The sequence below is a fragment of the Acomys russatus genome, chromosome X (assembly GCF_903995435.1).
Source record: "Acomys russatus chromosome X, mAcoRus1.1, whole genome shotgun sequence".
Lineage (NCBI taxonomy): Eukaryota > Metazoa > Chordata > Mammalia > Rodentia > Muridae > Acomys > Acomys russatus.
In genome coordinates this window covers 63560057-63573869 of record NC_067169.1, presented here as the reverse complement: position 1 = coordinate 63573869, position 13813 = coordinate 63560057, and the positions used below count along the sequence as shown (strand labels likewise).

At 34.6% G+C, this 13813-nt stretch overlaps 1 protein-coding gene across 1 annotated transcript in view; it reads right to left on the bottom strand.

Annotated features, from left to right (window-relative positions):
* The window catches only part of Klhl4 (kelch like family member 4), a 60268-nt gene that overhangs the window by 11569 nt on the left and 34886 nt on the right, over positions 1–13813 (bottom strand). Inside the window, exons 5-6 of the mRNA XM_051141823.1 lie at positions 12088–12300; positions 1274–1460 (exon numbers count right to left, since the gene is read on the bottom strand). Of these exons, the coding sequence (XP_050997780.1) occupies positions 1274–1460; positions 12088–12300 (400 nt within the window). The remainder of the gene's footprint in view (positions 1–1273; positions 1461–12087; positions 12301–13813) is intronic.

Here is a 13813-nt window from a genome sequence, read left to right as displayed (position 1 = left end):
TCTATTCTCAATTAAGGGACAATAATAAAAATCAGTATTGCTCCTCTATGCTTTTTACTATTTTCACTTTCTCTTTTATCTTTCTACTTTCAACTATGTTAGACTTCCAGCTCTATTTTTATAAGTTTCTATTGTTTTAAATTTCTCAGACTCAGACTTTTATAGTAATAGAATATTCACTAATTGAATATTAACATATTTTCTATGTTCTATTAAAAATTTGAACTAATATAATGGATTTTCAATTTCTAGTTCATTTTGTCAATTTATCAAGTATAATTTCAGCTTTTGAATTTTCAATACAGTTGTCTCTAAACATGATTTACATTATTCAAAATCAAATTTTAGTTATAAAATCCTTGATCCATGTTGTAGAGATGATTCAGCTGGTTAAAGCACCAGCTGCTCGTCCCCATAACCCAGGTTATATTCCCAACACTAACATGGTGGCACAATACCATCTGTAACTCAGCTTCTGTGGGACCTGATGTCTCTTTTAGTCTCATTGAGACTATATTCATGAGAATCATATATGCATGTTTCACAGACATGCATGAAAACAAAACACCCTTGCATATAAAATAAAATAATAAAAACTAAATCTTTGCTTCATCATATGAGCAAAATGTATTGCAAGAGTGAAAAATCACTTACAATAACCAAAGTCATAGACAAAATATGTTCAAGAAGGGGAAGGCTAATAGATTCAGAAATTTCTTATTTCATTTCATGGAATTATTATTTATGTGAAGTCAAGCTTTTATTGCAAATTTGAAGTGATGATCTTACTTTCAGCACTTTAATATTTTTATAATTAGCCTTTTAGCATGTAGCAGAGAGCTGAGAGCAACATCTATAGGTCACTATTCCATTTGTGTCAAAATACACTTGAATGCACTTATCTCTTTTACTTTTCACTTACCATATAAACCTATATAGATTATATGGATGTAGATAGATAGGTAGATAGATAGATGATAAATAATGTCTCTGAAAAGATTTGATAGGGAAAACTGAATATTCAAACATAGAATTGTGTCCATAAAATAAAATCCCTATTCAGTGTTAATTCAATCCTAATTATAGGATTAATGATCCATAAGATAAGAAGAAAAAAAGAGATCACAAAACAATACCCTATTTATGAAAACCAACTTCAAATACACTTAGATAATAAAGATTCAATCGCATCCTCATAATGTGGAGTTTGTTAGAACTATCTCTTCTTTTTCAAATGGAGATATTTCTCAATTGATTAATGTGTTGCTTTTACCTTTAGCAGCATCCATACCTCCCACAGCATAAAGTGCACCCACAGTTGATTTTCTAGGTTTGGTACGAGGGCTTTGCAACATGGATCTTCTCTCAGGCAAAAGATGATACTTCATAGCTTCCATTAGTAGCTTCTGACACTCCAGATCATCAGTAAACATTGCACAGTTTTCCAGATCTGCAAGTAACTGGAAATAAATGGTACATTGTACATATATCAGAAGTCCAACATCAGAAATATTTTTCTGTCATACAAAAGAGTAAGTATTGGAAAAGACACTTATAAAAATAATTAGCAAAAGTAATAAAAATGATTAGCTATAATCACACAAAGTCGAGTATCTTAATCCATTGCTTGTGGATAATGCAATAAATTGACATGTTTGTATATCTGGACTATCGGAGATGTCATAGAAACATGCTGTGTTAAGATATAATCCACTGAAAGGGTACTGTATCTTTATCATTACTTAAGAGCATTATTCTAAAAGTATATGCTTTTTAAAATGAGTTAATGTATAATGTGAATAACTAGTCAAGACCTTCAAAGTAGGTGATGAATTCTATCATTATGTGATACAATATAGGATCCTAAATAACACTGAAGAAATATAAGAAAATATTGCTCCCAAGATGAACTGGTGAAAAGTCATGGACAAATTTCATAATGCTAACATGTATTCTATTCTATTCTTTTTTTTTTTTTTCAGTTTTGGATATGTGCTGTCATAATACATGAAAAGAGATAGCAACCAAGCTTGCTGGAGTGAAATTATTAATCGAGTTTCATAAAATTTCTCTGACATTTCCTTATTTTTCCTGGAAATGTGCAATTTTGTTTTCTTTCAACTTGTAATTTCAGGATTAAAAAAATGTGTTCCTGATTGTAGCCCCTTTCCTCTTTATCTCCCAGTCCCACCCTCCCTCACTTATCCCCCTCCCCCATCCCCTAGTCTTCTGAAAGTGGAAACATTCCTCCTTTATCATCTGACCTCAGCCTGTCAAGTCTCTTATGGACTGCCTGCATCCTCTTCCTGGGTGGCCTGGCAAGGCCACCTCACCAGGGGGAAGTGAACAAGTAGTGGGCACCATATTCAAAATAGGTTTGAAGACTAAGATACACAACTTTAAAAAAAACACTTTATAGATTTATCATCTTTGTATATTTTATTTCTATCATGTTCCTTGCATATTAACTAGTCTAGAAAGCTTACATGTGTATGTCATTGCCTCTCACTAACAGCATGAGGAAATTTTTACATAAACATATTTTAGGCATACAGCATTATTAAAGTTGAGAGAACAAGAGTTGTATGTTTAGATATAACATATCCCTTCATTCTAATATAGAGAGCTTTAAACTAATACCTACTGAAAAATATAAAATCTACATAAAGAACTTAAGTTCATGAGCTTCAGATACAGAAAGACTTCTCAAGATTTTGCATACCTAAAAATATCTGATGCACAGGTTAAGACATATATTTGTAAAGTTGATGCTAGACTATGATTGGCTAGTCTGAGTAGGGCCTAAAAATCTTAGATTCTAGGAGAGGCCATGACGAGGACTCCAAAACAAAAGCATCTGAGTTTCCCAGATGAGAGGAGAGCCCAAGAGTGGCAGGAACTAAGTGTTTCAACCTCTGGCCACACAACTACTCCTGCCATCACTAGGAAGCCTTGCAGGTTCTGGGGCATACAGTTCTATCTTCTGGCCACCTGACTTTTGGGATCCAGAGAAATGGTCTCAGCCTGTGGTCCAAACCTCTACCTGCCTCCCTGATGAGACCTGCCAGACCTTAGGAACACACAAGATCTTGCTCCAAGATGATGGCTCCCATTGTGCACAGTGTCTGGACATCTGAAGCTAAGTGACTGTGAAGTAAGAAAGCTAGTGGCAGGGTTGCTGACTCCAAGACTTCCCTTGCTGACAGGAGGGCATCTGGGATCATGGGGAGACCTGTAGGCTAGACATCCCACCTCTAATACCTTTCCTGTGTATCCAAATGAGACACAGCCACCTATGAATAACTGTGGCCTAATCCCTGAGATCCAGCTGCCAGGCCACCATACACACCATCCTGAAGAGGGCTGCTCCAGGAACATCTAGCCTCCTGCCCAGTGCGCTTCCCCAGAGAATCAGCAGGCACCAGAAACAACCAGCCAATGTTAGAGACAACCAGGTGGCTAAAGGGCAGCCTAAAATCAATCAAAAGAAGCCAGGGCAATATGACAACAACAGAACAAAGCTATGCCACTAAAAGCTGCCCTGGATACCCTAACACACAAAAACATAGAATAAAATTACCTTAAATATATGCTTATGATGATGCTAAAGGGGTTTGGAGAGGAAATTAATAAATCCCTCAAAGAAATACAAGAAAACAAAAGCAAACATATAGAGGCCTTTAAAAAGGAAATTAATAAATTACTTAAAGAAATATAGAAAAGCAGTAACAAATAGGTGAAGGAAATGAATAAAATGGTTCAAGACCTGAAAATTTAAATAGAAAAAGTAAATAAAACACAAAATGAGGAAATCCTAGAGATTGGAGGAAAACAGAAAATACAAGAGGAAACATCACCAACAGAATACAAGAGATGAAAAAGTAATCTCAGGTGTAAAAGATACAATCTAATAAATAAATACATCTGTCAAAGAAAATGTGAAATCTAAAAAGTTGTTGACTGAAAACATTTAAGAAATCAAGAACACTAAGAAAAGACAAAATCTAAGAATAGTATGAATAAAAGAATGAGAAGATTCCCTTTTCCAAGGCCTAGAACATATTTTCAATAAAAGCACAGAAGATAACATTTTTCCAACCTAAAGAAAGAAATGCCGATAAACATAAAAGAGGCCTACAGAACACCAAATAGATTAGACCAGTAGGGAACATCTTCCTGCCATATAATAAGTAAAACACTAAATGTACAGAACAAAGAAAAAAATACTAAAAGCCACAAGGGAAAAAGGCCAAGTAGCATATAAAGGCAAATGTACCAGAATCACACCTGACTTATCATCAGAGAGTCTAAAACCTAGAAGATCTTGGGCAAATGCCTTGCAAAACTAAAGAGACAACAGATGTCATCACAAACTACTGTACCAAACAAAACTTTCAATAACTATAGATGGAGAAAACAAGATATTCAATGACAAAACCAAACCAAAATAATATCCATTCCCATGCCAAGCACAGTAAGAGATAACTAGAAAGAAAACGCCAACAAAAGAAAGTTAACGACACTCAAGAAAACACAGGAAATGAATAACTTGACTGCAGCAAAACCAAAAGAAGAGAAACACACAATATACTGCAAATACCAATACAAAAATAACTTTAATTAACAATCCTTAGACATTAATATCTCTCAACTTCAATGGACATAATTTCCCAATAAAAAGACACAGGCTAAGAGAATAAACATGTAAACAAGACCCATCATTCTGCTGCATAAGCAAAGCACACCTCAACAACAAAGACAGACATTGCCTTAGAGTAATGGGCTGATAAAAGGTTTTCAATGAAAGTAGACCCAAGAAGCTAACTGGAGTAGTCATTTAATATCTAATAAAATACTTTCAAACAAAAGTAATCAAAGGAAATGGGGAAGACCACTTCATATTCACCATAGGAAAAATCTGCCAAGATGACATCTCAATTCTGAGCATCTGTGCGCCAAATAAAAGGACATCCACATTTGTAAAAGAAACATTGCTAAATTTTAAAACACACGTAGATCCATATATACTAATAGTGGGAGACTTCAAGACCTCATTCTCACCAAAGGACAGGTCATCGAGACAGAAACTAAACAAAGAAATAATGGTCCTTGTATTGTTCTTGGTTAGTGCAATAGTTTGAGCAGACCCCCCAGGACCCTGATCCAACCATCACGATGTTCTTCTTGTAGGTTTCTAGGACCATCTGGGTCCTTCTATTTCCCCATCTCCTATATTTCTCTTACTTAGAGTCTCAGAAGGACGTCCTCACATCTATCCCAATCTCCTGGTAAATGAAGACTTTCGTATGACTTGCCTTTTGCATTGAACCACTACTCTGATCTACCCAACGGACAGGAAATTCTCCACAGTTATGTGGAGAGCGGGAACTGACTCTGACATGAACTCTGGTGCTCCATATTTGACCACCTCCTCTTGGTGGGGAGGCCTGGTGGCACTCAAAGAAAGAAGCAGACTACCAAGATGAGTCCTGATAGCCTAGGATCATATAGTTGGGGAGGAGATCTCCCTCGGTCTTAGACCTAAGGGAGGGGAATAGGGTGAAAGCCGAAGGGAGGGAGGAATGGGAGGATAGAAGAAATGGGATAACAATTTAGTTGTAATCTGAATAAATTAATAAAATTAAAATAAGAAAATAAATAATGCAAAGAAGAAAGGAGTCAAAGGGACAGCAACAAGTGTGAAGGCAATAGAAATAAAATAGTAGTGTGAGATCTGACTGTTTTCCATCTCTATAATTTGACTCTTAAAAATGCTATATGAATAGATTTGAAGTAGTCTATTGCCATTGACACTGGCTTTTGTTTCTTGTCATAATGCTTTTGAGATCCATTCACATTTATTTCATGTATCAATAGTTTTCCCCCTTTTAAGCTAAGTGATAATTCATGATATGAATATACAAGTGAAATATTTACCAGCTAAATAACAAGTGGGGTGTTCTAGCTTCTAAACTTGAAATGTACCATCAGGCCTCCACACCAAGAGGAGGTGGTCAAATATTGAGCACCAGATTTCATGTCAGAGTCAGTCCCTGCTCTCCACATAACTGTGGAGAAAGAATAAGCAGGCTACCAAGATGAGACTTGATAGCCTATCACCATATAGTGAGGGAGGAGGTCCCTCTCGGTCTTAGATCTAGGGGAGAGGAATAGAGTGAAAGTGGGAGGGAGGGAGGAATGGGAGGATACAAGTGATAGGGTAACAATTGAGTTGTAATCTGAATAAATTAATAAAATTAAAATTTAAAAAATTAATTTGAAACGTAAACCTGGTTTCAAAAAAAGAAAGAATGGTTCTAACAGATATCTACTGAACATTTCATCCAAACACAAAAGAATACACCTTCTTTTCTGCACCTTATGGAACCTTCTCCAAAACTGACCATATACTTGGTCACAAAGCAAGCCTCAACTGATACAAGAAAACTGAAATAACCCTTGTTTTTTATCACATCAACACATTTTAAAGCTAGACTTCAACAACAACACAAACAACAAACAGTCTACACATACATGAATCTGAACAACTCACTACTCAATGACCACTGGGTCAAGGAAGAAGTAGAGAAATAAATTAAAGACTTCATAAATTCAGTGAAAATGAAGGCACAACATACCCAAATTTATGGGACACAATGAAATCTGAGCTAAGAGGAAAGTTCATAGTACTAAGTGCTTTCATAAAGAAAGTAGAAATAGCGTATACTACTAATTTAATAACACAGATGAAAACCCTAGGGAGGAAAGAAGCAAACATACCCAGGAGGAGTAGATGGCTAGAAATAATCAAATTCAGGGCTGAAATCAATAAATCATAAACAAAGAGAACAATACACAGAATCAACGAAACCAAGAACTGATTCCTTAAGACAATTGACAGATAGACAAACCCTTAGCCAAACTAACTAAAAGGCAGAGAGACAATATCCAAATCAACAAAATAAGAAATGAAATTGAGGACATAACAACAGACCCTGAGGAAATCCAAAGAATTTTCAGGTCTTTTTTCCAAAGCCTGTAGGCCACAAAATTTGAAAATCTAAAAGAGATGTACAGTTTTCTTGACAGATTCCACTGGGCACAGTTTAGTAAAGATCAGGAAAACAATTTAAGCAAGAAATACTTATGAAATAGAAGTCACTAACTTCTTCCAACCAAATAAAGCCCAGAGCCAGATAGTTTCAGCATAGAAATCTAACTTGCCTTCAAAGAAGAGTTAATAAAAATACACCTCAAACTATTCCACAAAATTGAAACAGAAGGGCCATTGCCAAGCTGATTCTATGAGGCCATAGTTACCCTGATACCTATACCACACAAAGAACCAACAAAGAGAATTTCAGACCAATTCCCTTGTGAACTTTAACAGGAAAATACACGATAAAATACTCACAAACTGAATCCAATAACAAATCAAAAATGTCATCCACCATGACCAAATAAGCTTCATCCTAGTCATGCAGGGGTGGTTCAATGTACAAAAATCCTTCAATGAAATCTACATATAAACAAACTGAAAGTAAAACCACCACACATTCATCTATTTTGATGCTGAAAAAACATGACAAAATTCACCAGCCATTCTTGTTAAAAGCCTTAGAGAGATAAATGATACAAGGCACATATTTAAACACAATAAAGTCAATATGTAGCAAACTAATAAGCAACATCAAATGAAATGGAGAGGAACTTAAAGCAATTCCTCTGAAATCAGGAACAAGACAAGGCTGCCCACTCTCTCTATATCTATTCAATATAGCAGTTGGAGTTTTAGCTAGAGTAATAAAACAACTGAAGGAGACCAAGGGGATAGGAAATTAAGAAGTCAAAGTATCTCTCTTCATGGATGATATGATAGTACACACATGTGACCCCAAGAATTCTATGAGAGAACACATACAGCTGATAAATACCTTGAGCAAAGTGGCTGGATACAAATTAACTAAAAAATCATTATCCCTCCTTTATACAAAAGACAAATGCACTGAGAAAGAAACTAGAGGAAAAGTCACCCTTCACAAAAGCAACAATTATAAAATATCTTGGTATAACTCTAAACAGGCAAGTGAAAGTCCGGTATGACAAGAACTTCAAGTCTTGGAAAAAAGAAATTGAAGAAAATATCAAAAGATGAAAAAAAATCTCCCATGCTCAGGGATCAGTAAGATTAACATACTAAAAATGGAGTATTTCTAGGGATTCTGCATTTTTAGTATATTAATCTTACTGATCCCTGAGCATGGGAGATTTTTATCATCTTCTGATATTTTCTTCAATTTCTTTTTTCCAAGACTTGAAGTTCTTGTCATACAGGACTTTCACTTGCCTGTTTAGGGAGGACATCCTATTGGGACTCTAAATGAGAGAAGCATGGGAGAATAGCAAGGTAGAAGGATCCAGAGGGTCCTAGAAACCTACAAGTAGAACATTAGGATAGGCAGATTTGAGCCCAGGGGTCCCGCTCAAACTAAGGCACCAGCCAAGGACAATAACAGGTGGTAAACTTTAAGCCCCTACCCAGATCTAGCCAATGGTCAGAACATTCTCCACAGTTGAGTGGAGAGTGTGATATGACTTTCTCACGTACTCTGGTGCCTCACATTTGACCATGTCCCCTGGAGGGGGAGACCTGATGGCACTCAGAGGAAGGACAGCAGGTTGCCAAGAAGAGACTTGATACCCTATGAGCATATACAGGGGGAGGTAATCCCCCTCAGGAACAGTCATAGGCGAGGGGAATAATGGGAAAATGGGGGGGAGGGAAGAATGGGAGGATACAAGGGATGGGATAAACATTGAGATGTAACCATAATAAATTAATAAAAAAATTTTAAAAAAAGAAAAAAATGTTTGTCTTAACAGAAGCAATCTACAAATTCAATGTAATTGCCATCAAAATATCAACACAATTCTTCATAGACCTTGAATGAAAAATTCCAACTTCAAATGGAATAACAAAAAAACCCAGACTAGCTTAAACAATTCTGAACAATAAAGGAACTCCTGAAGGTATCTCTATCCCTAACCTCAAGCTGTACTACAAAACAATAGTAATAAAAACTTCATGGTATTGGTATAGAAACAGACTGGATGATCAATGGACTATAACTGAACATCAAGAAATAAACCCATACACCTACAGACACCTGATTATTTGACAAAAAAAATAAAACTGTACAATGGAAAAAGAAAACATCTTCAACAAATGGTGCTAGACTACCTAGATATCTACATGTAAAAAATGTGAATATATCCATATGTATCACCCTTCACAAAACTCAAGTGGATCAAAGACCTCAATGTAAATCCAGACACACTAGGTCTATCAGAAGAGACTTGGCACCTTAGACAACTTCTTGAGCAACAGTAGGTTAGGCTTTAAGATCAACCATTAATAAATGGGACCTCATAAAACTGAGACACTTCTGTAAGGCTAAGGACACTATTAATAGAACAACACAATAGTCTATAGAGTGGGAAAAGATCTTTAACAGTATTACATCTGACAGATGGTTAATCCAAAATAGGTAAAAAAAAAAACAAAAAAACAAAAAAACCTCAAGAAATTAAACACCAACCAACAAAATAAACCAGTTAAAATGTAATTCAAAGCTAAACAAAATTCAGCACAGAGGAATCTCTAATGGCTGAGAAGCACTTAAAGAAATAGCACTTAAAGAAATAAAGACGTTGGTCTTTAATCATCATGGAAATTCACATCAAAACAATGCTGAGATTCTATCTTAAGCCTATAAGAATGACCTGAGACAAAACAAAACAAAACAAAAAAACAAAAACAAAAACAAAAACAAACTAAAGTGACAGTACATGTTTTCAAGGATGTGGAGAAGGGGAATTCAACCTGTACAACCACTTTGGAAATCAATCTGTTAATATCTCAGAAAAATTGGAACCAGTACTACCGCAAGACATAACTATACCATTTCAGGGAATATACCCCAAAATTGCTCCAGTATACTGTAAGGACATTTGCTCATCTATGTTCATAACAGCTTTATGCATAATAGCAAGAATCTGGAAATAACCTAGATGTACCTCAAACAAAGAATGGATAAAGACAATATGGTACATTTACACAACGGAATACTACTCAGCCATTAAAAACAGGGAAATCATGAAATTTGCAGGCAAATGGATGGAGCTAGAAGTGTTCATCCCAAGTATGGTAAACAACACTCAGAAAGGTACATGTGGTATATGGTCATTTATAAGTGGATATTAGCCATATAATGGAGGATAAGCATACTATAATGCACAGACCAAAAGAAGCTTAGAAACAAGTAGGACCTCCATGGACGAGGATGAGTTCAAATCTGATGCAACTTGAGGGGATGGGTTGGTGGGGGCTTCCCCTTTTCTGAAGAGAAGAGGAGGGGATAAGGGGGAAAAGGGTAGGTTGGTGGGACCAGAGTGAGAGAAGGAAGGAATCTATGATCAGCATGTAAAGTGAATACACAAATTAAAAATGAATTTAAAATATAACTTAGATTCTAAAATATTGAAAGAGTATGTCATGATTAATGGAACATCATTTTCCTTTATAGAGTCATCTGTTGATGGCCATCATGGTTTATTCTATATCTGAGATTGTGTGAATAGTGTTGCAGTAATTATGACTAAGCAGGTAACTATGTACATAGAATGTTGAGTTAGAGTTCTTTAAACATACTCCTAGGATGGTGAAGCTGGATTATATAGTTGTTGCTCTGTATTCTAGATTTTAGAGAAAACTTCATACTAATTTCCTTTTATTAGTTTAATTTCATTTATTAAAGACATAAAGAGGAACTAGATAATACCATTTGCAACATAATGGAGGGAACTACAGATGATTCTCAGCAAAACCAGCTAGCCATAAAGAATAATACCTTTTCCAGTTATATACAGAATCTCGTATTTAGTTATATACATGTGTACTTATGTGTATGTGCCCCTTCTACTTTCATGGCATGTATATTTGTGGGGAATAAAAGAAAGGCAAGAGGAGGTGACAGTAACCTGAATATCAACAACCTATATTTGATGCATATGAAATGTTATAAGGAGAGCCATAATTTTTTATGCAAATTAAAAATTAAAATAATATCAGGTAATGATTTTTCACTCCATTAGAATGGGAATAACAGCCACATTAGAAAAGAAAATTTGCTTGGGTTTAATGTTTTTTGTGAACACATATATAAATAAGTAACAGCTAAAAATTAAGGGAGAAATTATTCGTACATTAGCATTTGTTATACTTAATCAGAAAAAGTTTTATAAAATGTATTAATTTTGCATTAATCTTAGAAAACTCTTTTTTCTCAAAGTAAATTATTTAGAACATATTAGACCAATTCAATAAATAAAAAATCCATATTATCAATATGTTCTTCTATATTGTACATATCATACTTACCTTTGATCAGTATTCTAGAGAGATAAAATGTGTGATTAATTTAAATGGTACAGTTAAGCAATGGCCCTGCATTGCATTTGAACAAAAGTTAATATTACAATTGAACAACAAATGAGATAATCTTGGATCTTACTTAAGGACATTTACTTTTAGAATTATCTTTCCTTTAATCCTTCAGTTCAGTATGCACAATGAGAATTCCATTATAATGAATGCATCTGAAAGGACAGGAGCTTGCTTTCAATTACCAGAGATAATTACCCATGTTTGTAGGTATTATCCATGATCGACTCCTCATAAAGCCCCTTACACAAAGCTGCTATCTTGATTATTACCACTTTACTTAGAAGGTGAGTGGAAATAGAAAAGGAGGCCCAGTCATTTTCCTCCATTGTTATAAAGTATTTGTCAAGGGAAGAAAATGAAACTCATGGACATTACAACATTGGGCATCATCTAGGTTAGTCTTTTAAGCATATTTCTTTCCCCCCCCCATTATTAATGCCTTTAATTGAAGACCTTTTCTATGGAATAAATTCTTTATATGCCATTATATATTCTTTGAAAGAAATGACAAATAATGACTGGTTTGATGCCTAGGGGTAATTTAGAAATCTAATTTACTTTACCTTGATAAAGTTCCATACCTGTGGTGAAAGTAATGGCAGTCTGATATAAGAAAGCAGCTTCGCCAGATGTCCTTGCCTAGTCTGAGAATCATGACCTACCCACTGCATAAGAGCATGGAAAATTGTTTCCTCATCAGGTACATTAATGTCATCACTACACAGAAGTTTTGAAATTTCATTAACCGGAAGGAGAAGGAATTCTTGGTTCTTTATTACATCAATGAAGTGTTCCTAAAAAGAAACAACATCTTCTGATACAGTACTTAAGAAGCTACTTAATAAAATAAGAATATTTTGGTCACAGCAGCTGCAGATAAAAAATAATACAAAAACATTTTATTTTGTTAACTTCCATAAAGTTCTGAACACACGTTTTAATACATCTTATGTTAAATTTGTAATTGTCATATATTTCATCTGGTAAGAAAGTATAAGCAGATATGTTTCAACTTTTCATCAAAGCATGCCTGTAATTTCTAGTTCTTAAATATATATTTTTGAAAACAGTTTATAATATTTTTACAGATGAAGTTTAAATACAATAAATTATTGTACTCTTCTAATAATTAAAAAATTATGTTTTTCTCAGGACATCTATGTCAGATTCTAAATAATTGGGGACTTTGAATAAATCAAATCATTAATTAGCTTCTATTTTAGGAAGTAGTGAAAGCATCCTAAGAGCGCAATTTCCCATAAAGTAGAAAACAATGCTGATAATTCCATAATAAAATGCAGATGCTGTGAATTCCCAAACTTGCATACCTATTTAGACAACGAACCTTTTGTGATTTGAGACAGAACTGATGTTCATAATGTAACAAACCACTCTAGCTGATAATACTCCCATTTATAGAAAACCACTACAATACTGTTTCACACATTAATAAACAATTATGCAAGTGTTAAGTAATCTCTGTGGGATCTCATGAGGGGGTGGCCTTACCTTAATGACAAACTTACAGTACACATTACTTGATCTCTATATAATGAGCTGAAAATCTGAATTTAAACATTAACATCGGTAATCATGTTTACTATATTTTCTCAATTATATAACTTCCTTTTCTAGGTGGTAAAGTAGTTATAGATATGCTAAGGAAAAGTGCTATAATGTTCAAATGTATAATTAACTGTCATTGTTATTGTGGATTAATCCTGAAACTGTATTCCTCAAATGAAAATGGGAAACCTCCAATGGAGATATTCAGTGTATAAATTCCACCACTTAGTGTGCTACTTGAAGTGCTATGGTGGGTTAGTGGAAGGCCCTACTTTCCTGGTAGGGGAGAGGGGAAGAGGGAAGAGGATGAGACCAGGAGGAGAGGAGGAGGAGAACTACAATTGGGATATAGGGTGAACAACTAAATAAATTAAGTTAAAAGTTTTAAAAAATCCTACTCTATGCCAAAGTGGATCATACAGAAGTTTATTTACATTTCCAACATTGAAAATTAGAGTAATGGTATATAACTATCAAGATATGTAATATATAAGCATAATTTATACTTTGTGATGCAATTGCTATCACTTAAATGTGTTGCCTCATTAGAATATTGGAAAATGATGAGCATTACGGAGTAGTGTAAATATGTCCAAACATCTTTGCATGCCACTATGGTATTTAGTACTATAGAGAGCAATCATTTTAAATAATTTTATTTGAAATTATTTTTAACCTAGTGCACTTCTTATTGTGCAATTTTGCCCAAAATCTTTTATGTTTCATTAATCATTTAAGATC